Here is a 21,534-nt window from a genome sequence, read left to right on the forward strand (position 1 = left end):
TTAAACAGCAGAAGCATATCTTTCATATGGATACTAATGCTACTATTTTCCCAGCAGTATGTTCATGACTTATTGTATCTTACACAGATTGTGTGATGAGCAGCTATCCCCTCAGTCTCATTATGACTTTGGATTGAGAGCTTTGAAGAGTGTACTTATCAGTGCTGGTAATGTGAAACGAGACAGGATTCAAAGAATTAAAGATGGCTTGTTAGAAAGAGGAGAAACTGTTGATGAAGGAAAAATTGCTGAAAATCTACCTGAACAAGAGGTATAGAAATATTATTTTACATGGTAATAAAACTATAAAAAAAACAAATGACTTGTGTATTCTTCTTTATCTTGTTTTTTTTTTGTTAAGAAGCAAACTTTGCTTTTGTTAAAATATACAGTATAAAACCTTCATGGTTATTTACTGATTTAATTTTTTTGTTTAACTTTGTAAATAAATAGCCATTAAGCTGGTATATTTAAAATCACCACTGTTGTGTTTGTAGATTTTGATACAGAGTGTGATGGAGACTCTGGTACCCAAGCTTGTCGCTGAAGATATCCCACTGTTGAACAGTCTGTTACATGATGTGTTCCCAGGAGTAGAATACCAGCCTGGTGGTATGGAAGCCCTCAGAGCTGAGATTAAGAAAGTCTGTAAAGAGATGTATCTCACATATGCTGAAGGTGAAGACTCGGGAGCCCAATGGGTTGACAAGGTAACAGAATGCAGGTCATTTAAAAGCTGCTTGGATGGTTTATATTAAAAAAAATTGTAGAATGACTCACAACTTTATTATTTAAACACTTGCTTTGCCAGATTGGTATTCTTAAATTTCTTATTTCTTGCTAGACTTTTTTAGGTGCTTTTAATGCACTTGCCTGTGCCCCAGCAGAGGGGGCATTAAGTGTTACCCTTGTCTATCTGTATTCCAAAATTAGTTTCTGTTCTGTTACTTTAGTTTGCCTCAACCAAATGTTATGAAACTTATGCACAATGTTTTTTACCATAAAGCACAGATTGAGTTTGAATTTTGGTGACGTCATTTGTACAGTTGTCTATTTATGTCCCATTATAACGTTTTATGCAAGTTGGGGCATCATCTGTGTCCCATGGATACATTCTCCATTTATTTTTTCTTTATATGAAAAGTTTCCCTTATTGAAACTGAACTTTTGCAAACTGGAAGATGATACACTGATTAGCACTCATATGTGTCATGATTTTCATTTACTAAACTTGTCTTGTATTGAAATGTTTATTTTTTCAGCAATATCTGAAATTCCTGTTTTTTATGATTTAGGTGCTACAACTTTACCAGATTACAAATCTTCACCATGGTCTAATGATGGTAGGACCTAGTGGTAGTGGTAAATCTAAAGCCTGGAGAGTTCTTCTGAAGGCTCTAGAGAGACTCGAAGGAACAGATGGTGTAGCTCATGTCATTGATCCAAAAGTAAGATATTTTTTGAAATTGTGCTTCAATACTAAAAATGTTTGTTTATATTCCTGTGGAGTATTTTTTCATAAGGAATATACATTTTCTTTTGTTTTGATGAGATTAGGGATCAATTAATGAAAAAAATTATTTCAAATTTTCCATTCTACTAGTTATGAATTCATTCCACTTTATTTTTAGTCCATATCCAAGGCATTGTTGTATGGTAATTTGGATCAAAACACCAGAGAATGGACAGATGGATTGTTCACACATATCCTCAGAAAGTAAGTTATTTCATCCAAGAAGATATAAAAGTCAACTAGAAAACAGAAATTGAAACAGTTAGATGAAACCTTTACAACCTATAATATCAATTACATTTAACTATGACCAAATTTGATAGGAAAGCAATGATTACCACTGGATTTAAAGCTCCTGGTTTGTAACAGACATGTCAAAGCTTGTGACACAAACATGTTTTTGAGTGTTCATCTCCCCTTACTTGAAATGGTAATGAAACAAAAAGACAGGTCAACAAACTTTAAAAAATCCATTGAAAAACTCTTGTATGATCAGAACTTATTAGGGCCCTGTAACAAATTGTGTCCGCTCTATATCTAGAGCTGTTATAATTTCATACTTTATACTTGACATGTATACTAACCAACACCAGAGGGTGTGTCATAATGTTTGTAAAACTTCCTAGGTCAAAGTTCAAGGTCAGCAGGGCCCACAGAGGTGGCTCCCATCTCAATGATGTCTAGTTACAACTGCATTTAAAAGCAATAACATTCTGATATGTTATGAGCAAATTTTCCAATTTTCTTCTAAACATTTGATATTATCATAATCACAGACAATATGAAAAGAGATTTACAGAAGAGAATGAATATTTTGACATATTTCAGAATCATAGACAATGTCCGAGGAGAATTACAGAAGAGACAGTGGATTATATTTGATGGTGATGTAGATCCAGAATGGGTAGAAAATCTGAACTCTGTACTGGATGATAGTAAAATGTTGACATTGCCTAATGGTGAACGTCTGGCTATTCCACCTAATGTAAGCATATCTCTCTGCACCTAATTCTAATACTTGTATTGCTGTTTGATTGATATTTTGCTATTCTAAGATTACAAACAAATAAAGGATTCAGCAAACGTCAAATTGTGACTTTAATATCATATACCGGTACATGTATATGCAGTGAAAAGAAATTTTGACTTAGAAAAACTCTGTTTTATTCATATTAGTACTTTAAAGCAGGATATGATAATTTCAGAAAACTTAATTTTATCTTCTTGAAAATTGCTTAGAGCTACCAGTGATTTCTTCGGAGTTAATAGTATATAGTAGAGTTAAGCTTTTATTCTCTGAAAGCTCTGCAAATGAAATTAATGATACTTGTTGAAATTTTAGGTGAGAATTATGTTTGAAGTACAAGATCTTAAGTATGCTACCTTAGCCACAGTCAGTAGATGTGGTATGGTATGGTTCAGTGAAGATGTGCTGTCGACAGAGATGGTCTTTGATAACTACCTACAACTCCTAAGACATGTACCTGTAGAGGAAAGCGAGGAGGAGGCTATTAAACCTGGTGGCAAGAAGGAGGAAGAAGTGCTGTCACCATCGATGCAGGTAAACTTAACTGTTTGAATAATTTACTTTGTGGAATACAACTGTATACTTATATCTGTGATGTTTATATCTTTTCCTATAATGTGGTGATATCTTAGAAATAATTTAATAACCTTAAAATTAGCACACATGAGAACATGATTATGAAATAGAGAAAAACACAGAAGTTATATAAATACAAATCTCATTCACCTAACTGGAATTGTACTCGTGTAACATCATATACATTTGTGTATAAATTTAGTTTCTAAAAGGATTGTCAGAACTCATTACATGTCAGAAATTAACAGCTGTGCCAGTAGCACAAGATATTCCTGTCCTATGAGTGTTGAAATTGTTGCAAGATTAAAATGGAATATTGTAAAAGGCATTAGATCAGGAATCAATTTTAAATATTGCTTTCTTTATTTTTTCAGACCCAGAATGACTGTGCAGCTATACTACAGCCATACTTTGCATCTGATGGGATTGTTATTAAGTGTTTAGAATATGCTGCTGATTTAGATCATGTGATGGACTTTACTAGACTAAGAGCTCTAAGTGCTCTGTTTTCCATGTTAAATCAAAGTGTAAGGAATGTTATAGCATACAACAACTCACATGCTGACTTTGCTATGCAGGTAAGACTACTTTAAAACTGGAAAACAACAATAAGAATAAATAACTTTAAAATGATTAGAATTAAATTCCTTCACACATTCTTTCAGATTTTATAAAGAATGGCCCAGTAAACTTATTTTTACTCTGAAATCAGTTGTAAGATAAATGCTATTTCTAAATGATTCTTTAGTGTTGTGAAATATTAATTCCCAGGAAGAAAAAGTGAGGGCACTTATTGCTTTTTAAATATACGTGAGTCTTATAAAAGAAGCGATGTAAGATTCCTGGAAAGAAACAAAGAACTAAATTTCTACCTACACAGTCTTTTCAAAAATACACCAAAAGTCAAACGTTTCATTTCTTATAAAGAAGCAGTATAAGATTCCTGGAAAGAACCAAAGAAATAAAAAGCTTCCTATGCTGCCTTTATGAATAAAAGACAACAGTTAAACAACCCATTTGTATTTTACAGCAAGACCAGTTGGAGAAGTACATAACTAAATATTTGATATACAGTGTATTATGGTCTATGTCAGGAGATGGTAGACTGAAGATCCGACAGGAACTAGGAAATTTTATCAGAGGTGTAACAACTATACCTCTACCTCCTGCTACTAATAATGCCATTATTGATTTTGAGGTATAAAGAAACATATGATATAGTTTATGTAGAAATGTGTGCCTTGCCAAGCTTTTCTTGCCTGTTTTACAGCAAGTATAACTTTTTATATTTGTTGACAATGTACACATATGATATAGTTTATGTAGAAATGTGTGCCTTGGCAAGTTTTTCTTGCCTGTTTAACGCAAGTATAACTTTTTATATTTGTTGACAATGTACACATATGATATAGTTTATGTAGAAATGTGTGCCTTGGCAAGCTTTTCTTGCCTGTTTTACAGCAAGTATAACTTTTTATATTTGTTGACAATGTACAAATATGATATAGTTTATGTAGAAATGTGTGCCTTGGCAAGCTTTTCTTGCCTGTTTTACAGCAAGTATAACTTTTTATATTTGTTGACAATGTACACATATGATATAGTTTATGTAGAAATGTGTGCCTTGGCAAGATTATCTTACCTGTTTTACAGCAAGTATAACTTTTTATATTTGTTGACAATGTACACATATGATATAGTTTATGTAGAAATGTGTGTGCCTTGGCAAGCTTTTCTTGCCTGTTTTACAGCAAGTATAACTTTTTATATTTGTTGACAATGTACACATATGATATAGTTTATGTAGAAATGTGTGCCTTGGCAAGCTTTTCTTGCCTGTTTTACAGCAAGTATAACTTTTTATATTTGTTGACAATGTACACATATATTTTGTATATATTTCAACTTGTAAATAAAACAATATCAAATTAAAACACAAAAATAATGGATAACTTTTTTTTAGTTGTCTACAACCATCTGTTTTCAGCCTTTAAAATTGATTGACACTTTGCTGTACATATATGAGGGTACTAGTAGACATATGAAGAATTTAACTATCATCCATTTGTTACCTATACTATAAAGTTGATTGGCTGTGAATTACAATTTTAACTTATAAACTAGTTGAATAAAAGTAATAATATTATAAACTATGATAAAATTGACACTCTTTTAAAGGTGAATATATCTGGAGAATGGATACCATGGCAGTCTAAGGTACCACAGATAGAAGTAGAGACACACAAGGTAGCAGCTGCTGATGTTGTTATACCTACTATAGATACAGTCAGACATGAAGTCCTATTGTATACCTGGCTAGCAGAACATAAGCCATTGGTATTGTGTGGACCTCCTGGATCAGGAAAAACCATGACATTGTTTAGTGCTCTTAGATCATTGCCAGACATGGAGGCAAGAACATTTATTTGATCATGTTGTGTTATATATTAATCATAAATTTACATAATTGGCAGTATCAGAATTTAAATTATTGTGAAAAAGTTATTCTGTTTTTATAAGTAGGATTTATATCCCACTATTTGATAAACTACCACACCATCTGGAATAGACTCACATTGTATTAAGTAATTTTTCACCAAATTAACCAGATTTTGTATTTTGCCCTATAATATAATTGTAGTAATCTTCTTGATTTCAGGTTGTAGGTTTGAATTTCTCCAGTGCTACATCACCAGAGTTACTGTTGAAGACCTTTGACCATTACTGTGAATACAGACGTACACCAAATGGAGTTATTCTAGCACCGATACAGCTCAACAAATGGCTAGTACTTTTCTGTGATGAAATCAATCTGCCTAACATGGATAAATATGGTAGGTAGCTGAATAATTGTTCTAGGCTAAAGATATATATGTGTTACATAAAATATAATCAAGTATACATATGAAGCAATGATATATCTCCAAAGCAAGCAGAAAGTATTAACATACATATATAACTCAATGTGTACATTGATAGCTACAAAGCTGTAAAAACCAACAAGACTTATTACTGCGGTTCCTGTACATGTCAGAAAAATGCTTTCAAAATTTAAAATGCAAGTTTATATATCTGTTCCCAGTTTTTGTATTAATAGAATATGATGTTTTGTTTCTGAATTTACTCTATTTTTTTAATGCATTTTAACCTGTTTGAATGTGATTGAAGGACAGCTGAATTTAGTTTTATTAAATATTTTCTCAGGTACACAGAGGGTAATATCATTCCTCAGACAGATGTTGGAATATGATGGGTTCTACAGACCTTCAGATCAAGCTTGGGTTAAGTTTGAAAGAATACAATTTGTTGGTGCCTGTAATCCACCCACTGATCCTGGCAGAAAACCACTCTCACACAGGTAATTCATTTATATTTTATGCTCCCAAAGTTATCCCAAGTCATAATGGTAGAAAATTTTGAAATAAAGAAATAATTGGAAGAAAGAGGGAAGAAAGAGAAAGCTGAAATTGATTCTACTTCTGTAGTAATATGTTTATTCATAATAATGTAAAGGAAATGAAGACTGAAAAATATGTTTTCTTCTCCTAGGTTCTTGAGACATGTACCTGTGGTGTATGTGGACTACCCAGGACAGCTGTCACTAACACAGATCTATGGAACATTTAACAGAGCAATGTTACGACTGGTTCCAAGTCTCAAACCATATGCTGATCCTCTAACTAGTGCTATGGTGGAATTTTATCTTATGTCACAGGTAACAAAATTGAAATTTAAAGAACCTATTCTATTTTTATACGCCCGTTTACGGGACGTATTATGGTATACCGTTGTCCGTCTGTCCGTCCGTCTGTCCGTCCGTCTGTCCGTCGTCAACATGTCGGACATTAACTCAAAATTGCTTAAACCAATTTGCATAAAACTTTGGTGAATTGTTTATATCTATTGACGTGAGCTCCCTTTCGTTTTTTATAAAATTTAGATTTTACGTTTCCGAGTTATGGGGTTTTATTCATTAAAAAAAGGGGGATTTTCCAGTTTTCGGACAATAAGTCAAGAATGCTTTCACCAACTTGCAAGAAATTGTGGTGAATTGTTTATATCTATTGACATGAGCTCCCTTTTGATTTTTATAAATTTTAGATTTTACGTTTCCGAGTTACGGGGTTTTATTCATAAAAAAAGGGGGGACTTTCCAGTTATCAGACAAAAACTCACAAATGCTTTCAGCAATTCTTATGAAACTTTGGTGAATTGTTTGTATGTATTGATGTAAGCTCCCTTTAGAATTTTATAAATTTTACATTTTACATTTCTGAGTTATGGGGTTTTATTCATTAAAAAGGGGTGATTTTCCAGTTTTCTGACAATAACTCAAAAATGCTGTCACCAATTCTCATGAAACTTTGGTGAATTGTTTATATCTATTGATGTAAGCTCCCTTTTTATTTTCATAAATTTCTAATATGACATTGAGAATTAATTATACTTTATTTGTTTATAGTCTGACAACAGATTTACTAAGTATTGCACAACAGCAAGAAATCTTTAATTGAACATAAATTCAATTCATATAACCAATTTCAAGTTCTTTGAATACATTTATTCAGACACCTATAATATGTCAAATATTTAATTACAATCCAAATTCAGACCTGAATCAAGCTTGAATATTGTGTCCATTTTTGCCCCAACTGTTCAGGGTTGGACCTCTGCGGGCGTATCTAGCTGCGCTCAGCGAAGCAGTTTATTTTTTATTGCATGGTCATATTTTTGTCTACATTTTATAATTTAGGAACGATTGTTTTATTAAATTATTTTTTTAATTTGTAAAAAAATAATAGTAGTAGTTATGAACAAAGGAAAGGGCTTAAAAGTACTTCAGTTAAAATTATGTAATGTAAATAGGATTATACAAATGAATAATATTTTTGCAGGAAAGATTTACACAAGACATGCAGCCCCATTATGTGTACAGTCCTAGGGAAATGACACGCTGGGTGAGAGGAATCTGTGAAGCTCTAAAACCACTAGATAACTTATCTGTAGAGGGACTTGTCAGGATTTGGGCACATGAGGCTCTTAGATTGTTCCAAGACAGGTATCTTGTTCTTCACTAATCTGATTACATATAACCCTTTCTTGTGCCATAAGCTGTCAGTTTTAATTTTAGTATTACGATATGACAATACTTTTTAAATGTGGGCAGGTGCATTTTTATTTCATATTGACAAAAAAAAAGTTTTCAGTATGTTATGGAAGTTATAACTTTTCATAAACAATGTGTTGATTTATGTAAAATTTAGCATGTGAAATAATCTGAAAATAAATTTATTTTGGATTCTGATTTTCATGGTTTGTAGATAGTTTTTAGTTGGGGCTGTTAAATAAATACATACAGGGGACCAAGGGAAGGTAGTTTGAAATCTCAACTATGGGTGGGCATCAAGTACAGTGAAATTTTAATTTGCCTTTGAAGGTGGCTATTTCATTTAGAAAGTGTCTTGCCTGGGTTCCATGTATGTTTAAATGGAACAACCCTTATGTGGTTTCAAACTGTATACATTACACATGACTGTTGATTTTGAATTCAATTACAAAAACTTTTACACTATTAATCATTCTACAAAAAAAGTATAAATACCTGGTTTTTGTCTCGCCTGAGTCAGAAGTTACCGTCTGCCATATGTCCATTGTCCTTGACCTCATTTTCATGGTTCAGTGGTCAATTACAGGTTTTTGTGGTTATATCAGTTTATCAGTTACTATGAATAATAGGTCAACTATATTTGGTACATGGAATGATTGTAAGGTATACATGTCTGTTTGGCTGGGTTCATATTAACTTGACCTCATTTTCATGGTTCATTGGACAATGTTAAGATTTTGTTGTTTGGTCTGTTTCTCAGATACTATAAGCAATAGGACCACTATATTTGGTGTATGGAATGATTTTTAGGTGTACATGTCTGTCTGGCATGGTCATCTGACCATGATTTATTTTTCATGGATCATTGATAATATTAATTTTATGTGATACTCTATATTATGGACTTTCAACATATATTCAATCATAAGTAAAACAGGCGAGACATTTCAGCATGTGCACTCTTGTTTGAACAGGCTGATAGATGATGAAGAGAGGAGATGGACAGACGATAATGTTGATAAAGTAGCACTTAAACATTTCCCAAGTATAAACAAAGAGGAGGCTCTCACTAGACCTATACTGTTCAGTAACTGGCTCTGCAAGGACTATGTACCAGTAGACAGAGAAGACCTAAGAGAATATACAAAAGCTAGGCTGAAGGTAAATTTACTGTAAAGGAGTAATTTTTTGTATATTGTTTGACACACCACATGAAAAGTCATTCCTTTCTTTCTCTTTAGTCATAGTTACTTCTTAACTGTTTCATATGATAAATATTGATAAAATTCGCTTAGGAAATCTATAAAGTTGGAGAATCCTTATAGTTACTATTTATTTTACTATAAAGTCATGTATTATTTACATACTTCTGTAATTGATATAGATTTAAAATATGTATAAATTTATACAGTTAACTCAACTAATTGGATATTGACTAAACAAATTTAACAACTATAATACTATTTCAAAATATCAAACCCTTTCCTATTATTATAATGTAAATTTCATCACTTAAATGAATATCAGATAGAAGAATATATTGGCAAATCCTATAGGAATATACATTTAAATGTTAAAGCTAGGCAGATTCAGATATTTTCAATGTTATTATGTACCCAGAGGTTATGCAATAACTATCTTGCAGACATAAAAAAAATGGAAATATTTCTAAATAAACTGTTGTCTTTTATATCGATTAGCCAGAGTCTACTGTATATGTTTATGTATATATCTATGAATTAGGTGTTCTATGAAGAGGAGCTTGATGTTCCACTTGTACTGTTTGATGAAGTATTAGACCATGTTCTGAGAATTGACAGAATATTCCGACAGCCATCTGGTCACGTCCTGTTGATTGGTGTCAGTGGAGCAGGAAAGACAACTCTGTCCAGATTTGTTGCATGGATGAATGGTCTGTCTACATACCAGATTAAGGTCCATAATAAATATACTGCAGCAGACTTTGATGAAGATCTCCGAGTTGTTCTGAGGAGATCTGGATGTAAGGTGAGTAACTTACATGTATGGTCAGATCATATGTTTTTGTACGTCATATGAATTCTTACTATGCTTGCTTTTTCAATGGAAATTGTGACGTCACAATGCGTTCTTAATAGCAAGAAAACCGATAATACGAGGATAAAATAGATACAATCCACTGGGAAACTGGAAAGGACTTTAACATCTTTATACTTCGATTATTAGAATATAATTCTGAAGATAGTAACCTGAACAATAAAAACTGCTAAATTACATTTGACTTCTATAAAGTAATATAAAAGAGGTTAATATCCTGTGCAGAATACTTGTCCTTGGAGTTCAGGCCTTTTCTCGGTCGATAAATTTTACCTGTCTAAAAATAATAACATATGCGAATTTTCAAATTTTGCATTTTACATGTGAAATTGTTTTCAACAAAGTTTTAGACAAAAGTGCATTTTCTTTTTTGAGAAAAAAATATTTATTGATTTCCCAAGACTGTATTTTAATATTTTATCATAAATTTCTTATATAGGCTGAAAAGATAGCATTCATAATGGATGAATCCAATGTGATGGACTCTAGTTTCTTAGAAAGAATGAACACTTTGTTAGCCAATGGAGAAGTTCCAGGATTGTTTGAAGGAGATGAAAACACAACATTAATGACTCAGTGTAAAGAAGGAGCTCAGAGAGAAGGATTAATGTTAGATTCTAGTGAAGAATTATACAAATGGTTCACTCAGCAGGTAGAAATTTGTTTGTTTTGGCCTCCAAAAATATTGATAAGAATTCACTAAAAAGGTTAACCAAGAAACAGCACTGGACAATGACATGAAAGAAAAAGAGACAATGTTGTCAGTATGAAATGGAAATCCAATTAGACATATGTTAAATAATAATTTGGTACAGGCTTTGAAACTTGGTAATATTTGAAGGATAAAATGTTTCCATTTCTTTCTTAAAACTCAATTTGGCTAAATAAGTTTAAATTTGTTTTATATATAGGGTATATGTTTTGTCTGTCAAACTTGTCTTACCGCTTTCAAGGTTGAAGCTTCCTCTTTTTGTAGAACACTTATACAGATATATTGAAGATGTGCATTAGGACAGGATTTTGATTTTCTATAATATTTCACTAAATTGCAAGTTGTTGAACTCTTTTGGGAAATTTTCAACAATGTCTGTCAATTTCTAACATTCACACTGGTAAAATGGATACAAACTATATCATCATATAATTTTTTATCACCTGGGGTAGGGGTTGGCAGTTAAGTGTGATGCAGCTTTGAATTGTTTTTTCAGGGGAATGACTCTTTCTGACATTAAATTTTTATGTTTCAGGTAATGAAGAATCTGCATGTAGTGTTTACAATGAATCCATCAAGAGAAGGATTGAAGGACAGAGCATCTACTTCACCAGCTTTGTTTAACAGGTACTTTATAGTAAAGCCTTTTAAATAATAAGTGCAATGGAACAATACTGTAGAACCTAATTTGAGCAACTTTTCTTATGAATCAATCCCTGTGCTTTTCCAATTTAAATTTGTTTGCATTGACATGTTTTGTGACTTGTTTACATCGTTGTGAATAATCTCCTTTCAAATACACAACAAAAACTTTTGTTTGCATGTTTTAGGGTATCTTATTCAATAGATGTTGTGAAATGGTGTCAGAATGTTTGCTTATAGCAAGATGTGGGATGTTGATATGTTATGATGATAAACAGAATCTGATATATTTTTCAAATGTTCAACAAATTGATCACATGACTTCTTGAGAGTCAGAAAATTGTGTGAGTTACTTTGACGGTTGTCAGTCAGCAGTTCTTTCAACTGTTAAAGTAAAAGCAGTTCTTTCAACTGTTAAAGTAAAATAATAACACAACATTAACATTACAGTTCTTAGCACATGTATTTGATTGCCATTAAATAGTTATCCACCCTCAAAATCAATGGCTTATAAATGTCAATTATTTCTGTTCATTATTGAACATGCAATGACAAACATATGTATGTGATAAATAATGTCATTTCAGATGTGTGTTGAACTGGTTTGGTGACTGGTCAAATGGAGCTCTGTATCAAGTAGGAAAAGAATTCACCAACAAAGTTGATCTAGAAAAACCCAAGGTAGACTGCTATTTTTAAAAAGAAAAAAATGCATTTAAATGTATCTGAAGTGAAATTTTGTTTTGTTATAATTAAGAAATGAAAATATGAATTAGGAAGTTTTAAAATTTGTAAAATATCTCATAAGCTATGCCATACTCTTGTGTGTATGTCATTGTGTTCCTTTTAAGACATAGGATCTGTTTATACCAATGATTATCAATAAATACCACTGAAGTCAATGCTTGATCTTGAAGCAAGATTTACGCTTTGAGTTAATCACTTTAGACCTTGCAGCAACTGTCAAGATGAAAAACAGCAATGAAATTGTTTCTCCTTCAATAGTATTAGTTATTTTATAGTATTAAATGGGATGTTTGTCTCGTGCATATTCACCTCAAAACCTTTCTTTCCAAAATATGTGAAGATAATTATAATTGTTTTCATTTTAGTACCGTGCTCCAGACTATCTGAAACCACTGTATGAAGGCATGCCAATGCCCCCCTCACACAGAGATGTAGTCATCAATGCATTTGTGTTTGTACATCTATCTCTACACCAGGCTAACACTAGAGTATCCAAGAGAGGAGGACGTACAATGGCTATCACACCTAGACATTATCTCGACTTTATCCATCACTTTGTAAGTCAATCATCTAAATTTGCTAAACTTGGGCAAAGTGATCTAATGTTCGGCTTAATAATACTTGAGTTATACAGTGTAAATTTTCACTGAAGTTATCATAACAATACAAATCAAGAAATTTTAATCAGTTTCAGATTTCATAATTTGAAGCATTTCTAACAAACAATAGACATTCATTAATAATTCATTATCACCTAGCAAGTTGTTATTTAAAAACAAGTAGACTGTTGATAACTGGTTTTGTTTCTCAGGTAAAACTTTACAATGAAAAGAGATCAGATTTGGAAGAACAACAACTTCACTTGAATATAGGTCTACAGAAGATACGTGAGACTGTGGATCAAGTAGAGGATTTACAGAAATCATTGTCTATTAAACGTATAGAACTGGAGGAGAAGAACAATGCAGCTAATGCTAAACTCAAACAGATGGTAAGCTAAGCTCAAACAGATGTAAGCCACTAATACAATGATCTATTAGATGAAGATTTAAAAATCATATCAGCACATATTACTGAGGTATTGCATAGAATTATTAAAACAAATTATACCGTGGAATAGCTGTAAATACTTACTGAATTCTCAGGTGACAAGTATTTTTACTTTCACTTTTTGTAGGCAACAGGGTCATTAAGTGTTACCCTTGACTGTCCGTCTGTCCGTCCCATTTTCATTTCTGCTCTCTAACTTACGTTTTTTTCATCCAAATTTTATGAAACTCATACATAATGCTAAGAACCAAATCTTACAGACAGAGATCGAATTTGGGCATTGAGTCACTTACCGTGAGCTATGCCCCTTTTGATGGAAAATTGCTGATTTTTTTCATTTCTGTACTTTTACTTCCTCATCCAAATTTCATGAAACACATGCACAATGCTAAGAACTACAACACACAGAGTTTAAATTTGGACTGTTCTAGAGTCGTGCCCCTTCATAACTTGGAAAATTGCAAATTTTTGTGTTTCCACTCTCTAAATTAAGTTTGTCTCATCCAAATTTCATGAAACTCATACACAATGCTTAGAACCACAACACACAGACATAGTTAGGGCTGTGAGTCATTTACCGTTTTATAGTTATGCCCCTTTTTAAATTGAAAAATTGCAAAGCTTGAGTGGGGGCATTGAGACACATTCTTTTGTAATTTCTTTTACTATAGATTATAATATAAGTTTTAAAATTTACCTTTTATAAAAACTTTACAGGTGAAAGATCAACAAGAAGCTGAACGTAAGAAAGTTACATCTCAGGAAATCCAAGTGGCCCTGATTGAACAAACTAAAGTCATCAATGAGAAACAAACTGATGTAATGGAAGATCTATCCAAAGTAGAACCAGCTGTTATTGAGGCTCAACAAGGTAATGAGAAATACTCAACAAAATCTCTTCTCATCAGTATTGTTTGAAGCAAATTACAAATGTATAAAGAGAAATTCAGAGATATCAAAATAAAAATATTTGAGGAAGTCACAATTGTGAGTAAAGAAAGTACCTTTAAACAAGTTTTAATACAAAAAAAAAACCTGAACTAAAAGAAGGCTGGCAAGGGTGGAAGTTATGTTATAAAATCATATCTCATATATTTTCTTTTGAAACACTATGATAATTTGTAAGGTTTTTGCAAAGCATTTATCATTCTCTCAAAATTTATATTTTATAACAAAACTGCCTCATAACTATCAAATATTCTACAACTAAATATGAATGATGTCCCTAACATTCTGGTATGCATGAAAGTGTAATTATTATAATTTTAATTATTTCATACTCTGATATTAGTGAAGATCCAATTATTTTAGATGTAGATGCATATAGAGAAAAGAAAATATAGATATTCTGGTGTTATTGGGTTGCTGTCTCATCTGTGCTTACCCTACATCTCTTTTTATTTATGTTCAAAATTATACTAAATTATGTAGTTACAGAACAGATTCACTTTAATGGTTCATTGTGGCTATATGTTAAAATGGATGCATGTACAAAATATATGTGCCAGAACTTTTGGACTCATATTTGATACTTCCCATACAATTAGTTTAAACATATTTTATTGTACAAAATAAATGGATTAGACACAAGTTTTTCAACTTAGTTCTGTCTCCTCCATACAATTTAATAACTTATGTTAGATTATCCTTTTTGAAAAGTAAAAGGAGCATTTTTTACTTCCTAAGTTGTTGCAAATGTGAAATTTGTTTAAAAGGCCTGCAGTTAGGTATTACACATATATGTATGTTTGAAAATTTTGTAGCTCCTATGAAATGAGCAAAGTACTAGAGAAATTCAAATAAAAGTTTTCAAGTTAGACAAATCAAATTAAGATTAATTTAATTATGAGTCTATCTTTTTTGCCTAGGTTACTTTTTGAAATCACAATTCGAATAAAGCAGTGTAACAATAAATGTGTGTTTATTCTGAGTGCCCTTATAGTTATGAATGAAAAACATTTTGGAGACAACATTTTCAAATCAGCATAATTCTGTCAGGAAAGCTTACAATATTTTCTATCTGCTTGGTAATACACTGAAATGGCTTTTTTCAATATACATCCTGATTTATTATGAATTTATTATTTAGGTTTCAAATATTTGAAAGACAAATTATGTAAATACTGCAGAATGTGAAAAAATTGATTAAACTGTACAGAATAGTATCTACATATTTGATAACATAAAATATGTAGATGGAAAAAAAAGAAAGGAAAAAATTAGTAGGATATAAGTATATATAAATAAAAAAAGAAGATTTTGGGGTACAAATTCCCATGGTTTTGCATGACTATTCTTGATTTTAATATTAGTTTGATATTAAATGCATTCTTTCAATAAACTGGTGTATGTTTTATTTATTTTTTTGGTGATTGTTATTTTACACTAGCTTTGCATGCTATCTATCCTTTATGTTGCACATTATTTGTCCTCAGCTGTGAAAGGCATAAAGCGCCAGCACCTTGTAGAAGTCAGAGCACTACCCAACCCTCCTGCTCTTGTCAAGCTTGCTATAGAGTCAATCTGCCTCATGTTAGGAGAACAAGATCTCGACTGGAAATCACTTAGAAGTATTATCATGAAGGAAAATTTTATATCACTTATCATCAATTACAAGACAGAAGACATATCGTAAGTTGTGTGTGTCTACACACAGTGAGGAGTGTTATTGCATGTGAATGTTGTTGTGGGAATTTATACTGTTATTAACCCTTATACTGTTTAGATTGAGTTCTATTTCCATGAGAAGTTTGACAGTAACATAACTGATATATTGCTGTTGGATACCAATTTTTCTAATTCATAGATATGATATACAACTTAGAAGATCAGTGGAATAATTTTAAGGGAAAGTGACGTAACTGAGAATGCAACTTTAAGAACAATATGATTTTACTATAATTTGCCAAATGTAGACTGTACAGTTTAAAAACTTTGTGCTCAATTATCTACCATAGAGTTTTTTTTTAAATTACATATTATACAAAATTACTGAAGTTTGTAAGGATTATTGTTATGTTGAAAGAAAGATGATTTAATTTATACAACTATAATTTGAGGAGATATGTTTATTGAGCACATCAAGAATTAAAACCAACAAAAAAGAGGATACTGTTCTAATTTTATCTTGCAACATTACAAAATGGGTAAGGGTAAAGGAACTATTTGGAGACTAAATCTAAAGTTTTATTTTTAAGAATTGACTTCAAATAGGTTATACAGCCATTACATGTTGGTACTTTCAGTTAGATGAAAGTTACACAAAATATGGACTGTTTGGAGTATACATACTGAGATAAATATTAGATATATAAAACGGTGGCCCCAAAAGTTATTCGCATAATCTTGTGCTTTAGGTTTAACTGACCAAAATGTTCCTCAAATTACTGATAAGCTTAAATTGTACACATGACCCATGTAACATAACATTAACAATGTCGCAGTCAAATTAGGTCATCAGTCTCAGTTAATATTAGCATATTCTCCAAACCTTTATTTGAAATTTGAAAGTGGCTATGATAATGCTATCATACATTTTTCATTTTAATAGTTTGGTTTAATTTGCAGCCATATATAAACTCTGATATCTTACTTCTCCCTAAGGTGTAATCTATTATAAAGTACCTAAATGACTTCTTCATGAAATGATCCTTTTAATATTTTGCTTCAACAAAAGTTTTTCAGTTTTGATAAAAAGTAATTTAACTAAAAAAAGTTAAAAAAATTAATAGAGATGTTTTTAATTATTATGATAAAAATTTGTATGGCTGTTATCCAGGAAAGGCTGCCACTATTTTAAACCCACAAGCTATCATACATTAATGATTTAAATGAACCACATAGAATATGGCATTATCATCTCAGTTATACTCTTTAATGAATTATTAAGGCAAATTCTTTGGTCAGTCTTCATTTGATACAGACTGTTTTCAAGGTGAAATTTAAAACATTTTGTCTGCAAACCCTCATGGAATAGGTACTCACATAATAACAATGTTTCCAAATGAAGAATACACAAATGACTAATATCCTAACAGTATAAATACCCACTAATGCAATGTTCCAGGGCAGTAGACAACTCATAACTGTGTATCAATCTTTATAATGATAATTACTTTCAAATTTGTAGCTGTGAAGGGAATCAAGAAGAAGGACTTAGTGGAAGTGAAATCCATGAACAATCCGCCACTTTTAGTCAAATTGACATTAGAATCTATCTGTCTCCTGTTAGGAGAACATACTACTGATTGGAAGGCTCTCCGTGCCATCATTGTTAAAGACAACTTTATAACAAATATTGTTAACATGAACACTAATGATATCAGGTTAGTTGTCAAAAGATTGGTTTCCTTTGAAGGACAGACTTTTAAACAGAAAGATTTAGTTCTAATCTTTTAAGATCAAAATACTATATATTATTATTAAGAAATAATTCTTTCATGTCATGCTCTATGATCATTTTAGCATTGGTAGGCATTAAATTGTCAATGTCTTTATACCAAGCGTTGACAAATGTAATGCCTACCCATGTTAGAATGGGCATAGAGCATGACATGTAAGAATTATTTTGATACTGATTGGAAAATTCAGAACTTTGGTACTTCAAAGTGGACCTAGAAGACACTAGAAAGGCAGCCATTTTGATTTGATGAAGCAAAAATGTTCTAGAAAAGCAATCACTACCAGATTAAGAAGTGTACAAATATATGAAAACTTACTTTTAAATTGATTTTATTTGATTCCTAGTGGACAAGGCCAACAGAAATGTCCAGTTTGATCTTCAGAGTTTTTAAGATACCACTGATGTTGCAATTTTAATAGTGACCTCACCCACGTGCATCCCATATTTTATTCAAATTAGAACATGGTTTTGTTTGCGAAGTAAAAGAAGAGTGTCATATTAGAATACCAGTTAACCAGCCTTTATCAAATACATTATTATTTCCAATTACGAGTCACATTTAGTGAATATACAATTCCCCCACTAGATGATCCCAACAGCTATTCAATAATTGAGATTCTTATACTTAAGATATATATATTCTTATTCATCATAAGTTGCATTGGTTGGCGTACTGTGGCCCATTTCTCCAAAGGGTCATTTCTTTCTATTGTTATAAAATAAGGAGATATGGTATGATTGCCAATGAGACAACTATCTTCCAGAGACCAAATGACATAGATGTTAGCAACTATTGGTCAATGTACGTCCATCAATAATAAACAAAACTCATACTGCATAGCAGGCTATAAATTCCCTGACATATTAACAAATTGAAAACAACTATGCTGACTATGACATATGGTGATAGTGTTTTGATTAATTACTACATATGCAATTTAGATTCCTCCCTTCCTTAGGGATGTTCGTTTTCCTGTTTTCGTCTGTTTTCTTTGTATTTTGTGAATGTTCAGGGTTTTTCCTTGGCAAGGAATTACAAAAAATTGTCCATTGGAACCCCATATTTCTCAATATTTTTTTTAAAACTAATATCACATTCAATACTGTAGATATATAGTTATCCTTATAATAACAATTATATGGATTTTGTGGCTCACAGCAAACCACAAAATTATACCGGTAATTCAAAAAAGAATAATCACAGTGGCAGTCCAAATTTCCTGCCTTCACCATAGTCAACCCACTTTGCAGAACATACTAATTACATTTTTATTTATTTGTTCTCAAAAATATGTATGAAGTATTTGCCACTTAAAATTAAGCAAACAACAATAAATTGAATTATCCGAAAAGTTGTAGAGTTAAATTAAATGACCCCTAAACCATTTTTTTTTTCAAATTTCATGACAAAATGACTTGAAACGTATGTACAGTGAACATGAAATAGTGAATTACCATAAATTCAGAATGTGCATTGATTAATGGGATTTTAGAAGAAAAGATAAAATTGTGAGATTAATTATTGCGGTTTTAGGTAAATATGAATACAGATATATGTATCATATATCAGAATTCTTATTATAGCAATACTCACCTAGTCGCATTATTCACAATAATAAAAACCTCACAATAATTTCTGAATTTACAGTATATTGTGAGGCTTTTTGGGTCAGTAAACTACAATATCTATATTTATTTTAGTGATGAAATAAGGAACAAGATGAAGAAGAATTACATGTCAAACCCAGATTATTGTTATGAGAAAGTAAACAGAGCCAGTTTGGCCTGTGGTCCTATGTGTAAATGGGCTATTGCTCAGGTAACTATTATTATGCATTACTTAATTGATTTTTAAAAGTATTTACAGCATGAAATTCAGTTTAGAATTAGGCAAAAAAAAATACTTATAACAGAAAGGGAGGAACAATTGTAATTATAAGACCTTGCTTTAAATTTAATAAATATCAAAACTCATACATTTTTGTATATATTTAATATTTATGCAAACTATTTCTTTTACTTTTTAGATCCAATATGCTGACATGTTGAAGAGAGTAGAACCTCTTAGAAATGAATTACAAGAATTAGAAGATCATTCAAATGAAAATAAGATGAAAGCTGCTGAGGTTAACAAGCTTATTAATGAGTTAGAGAAGAGTATTGGCAAATACAAAGAGGAATATGCTATACTGATTAGTCAGGCTCAGGCTATCAAACAGGATCTTGCTGCTGTTGAATCAAAGGTTAGTACTGATATGTCAGGCTCAAACCATGGAACTGGACCTTGATGCTGTCAAATCAACAATTAGCATTGATCTGTTAGGTCCAGACCTTAATATAAGATCTGGCTGCTTTAATTTGAAAGGTTTTGATTTATCAGGTCTAAAGTATTGAATATGTTTAGTGATTATTTACTTAACAGCAAAATTATAGTTCTGTGGTGTTCTTTTTTTCTTGATCAATGCTATCATTTTCTTGAATTGTTTGTTGTTACCAATATCCTTGGATTGAGGAAAATTTTTATTTTTTTGGATATTAATTTTGGTCTTTTGATTTTAGCCATGGTCTGTACACAAGCCTTTAAAAACATGTACTATGTTAGACATTTAAATTGTGGTTCACCTATACCCACTCAATCTACAAAAATTGACATCTTAGGGATCATAGATTTATTCTTACGAGGAAGCTCCGAGCATGCTCGGAGGATGCTCGGAGCTTTTTAAGTAGGCTCTTCTCAGTTATTAATGTGACAATAATTATCATGATCCATTAAGATGTCAATCAAATCTACACCACTTCTATGATAAGGAAAGTAGAGCATTATAGAGGAAGCTCCATAAACACCTGTGTAAACATCTGGTCTATTCAAATACATTTTGCATGAAATTTTACAAAACTATAAAGTAGATTAGAAATTCTTCAACTGTGCTGTGTAATGCTTTGAAAGAAATATTAAGTCTCCACAAAAAGTAAAAGTCATTTAAATATTGTCTTATTATATTTAATAATCATTCCTTTTTTTATAATAAAAAAATTCTCAAATTTTATAATTAGATGATATGATTTAAAAATAGTTTATATTATATATTATGCTACATAAAAGTTATCAAGACACAAACAACAGTCAAGGGCGTTACTAAACAAGTAATTTTTTTTAGTCACTTTTATAAGTATTTTTTGTTTTTAAAAATTATTTAATAACTCAAAAGTTATTTTAAATGTCAAATAAAGCATGGACTAAATGTAGTTTTTAAGAATTTTTAGATCATTTCATTAAATAAAATTAAGTATTTCTCCAATTTTAGATAAGTATAGAGAGGTTACTTTAAAAAATAATGACAAAAATATTACTTTAATAAATTATTTTATACAACTTCAAAAAACTTAGTACTTACAATTATTTAAGGAATATATGTGATTGCTTTTGATTAAGATTCAAATTATAAATAATTTCAAGTTAAAGGTTCCATATCTAGTGATAACTGTCTATCTCTAAGATTTTAAGGGGAAATGATATTTTAATAGCCCCAAGAGGCTAATCTTTGACCAACAAGAAGTGTGGCATCAGAAAAGCAATTAGTGTTGTTGAGGATTTAAATAGTTTCATGGGGAAAATAACCAGATGTCTGTGAAAATTTGTTAAAGCTAGTAAAACCTGTATGAATGGACACCTATAAAAATA

The 21,534-nt window shown here is 31.3% G+C and overlaps 1 protein-coding gene across 11 annotated transcripts in view; it reads left to right on the forward strand.

Annotated features, from left to right (window-relative positions):
* The window catches only part of LOC127738106 (cytoplasmic dynein 1 heavy chain 1-like), an 87,894-nt gene that overhangs the window by 34,110 nt on the left and 32,250 nt on the right, over positions 1-21,534 (forward strand). For 8 of the 11 annotated variants that reach the window (XM_052249215.1, XM_052249217.1, XM_052249220.1 and 5 more), the window contains exons 40-63: positions 88-271; positions 498-710; positions 1,296-1,448; positions 1,632-1,717; positions 2,342-2,498; positions 2,856-3,074; positions 3,491-3,694; positions 4,147-4,314; positions 5,295-5,528; positions 5,776-5,950; positions 6,321-6,474; positions 6,666-6,831; positions 8,012-8,175; positions 9,198-9,384; positions 9,967-10,230; positions 10,739-10,951; positions 11,547-11,638; positions 12,241-12,334; positions 12,766-12,957; positions 13,212-13,391; positions 14,168-14,321; positions 15,886-16,081; positions 19,554-19,671; positions 19,880-20,095. In XM_052249215.1, coding sequence (XP_052105175.1) covers positions 88-271; positions 498-710; positions 1,296-1,448; positions 1,632-1,717; positions 2,342-2,498; positions 2,856-3,074; positions 3,491-3,694; positions 4,147-4,314; positions 5,295-5,528; positions 5,776-5,950; positions 6,321-6,474; positions 6,666-6,831; positions 8,012-8,175; positions 9,198-9,384; positions 9,967-10,230; positions 10,739-10,951; positions 11,547-11,638; positions 12,241-12,334; positions 12,766-12,957; positions 13,212-13,391; positions 14,168-14,321; positions 15,886-16,081; positions 19,554-19,671; positions 19,880-20,095 — 4,183 coding nt within the window. Of the gene's footprint in view, positions 1-87; positions 272-497; positions 711-1,295; positions 1,449-1,631; positions 1,718-2,341; positions 2,499-2,855; positions 3,075-3,490; positions 3,695-4,146; positions 4,315-5,294; positions 5,529-5,775; positions 5,951-6,320; positions 6,475-6,665; positions 6,832-8,011; positions 8,176-9,197; positions 9,385-9,966; positions 10,231-10,738; positions 10,952-11,546; positions 11,639-12,240; positions 12,335-12,765; positions 12,958-13,211; positions 13,392-14,167; positions 14,322-15,885; positions 16,082-17,579; positions 17,776-19,553; positions 19,672-19,879; positions 20,096-21,534 lie in introns of all 11 variants that reach the window. The other 3 variants (XM_052249216.1, XM_052249219.1, XM_052249224.1) reach the window with 1 other exon arrangement.

The sequence above is a fragment of the Mytilus californianus genome, unplaced genomic scaffold (genome assembly GCF_021869535.1).
Source record: "Mytilus californianus isolate M0D057914Y unplaced genomic scaffold, xbMytCali1.0.p SCAF_4, whole genome shotgun sequence".
Lineage (NCBI taxonomy): Eukaryota > Metazoa > Mollusca > Bivalvia > Mytilida > Mytilidae > Mytilus > Mytilus californianus.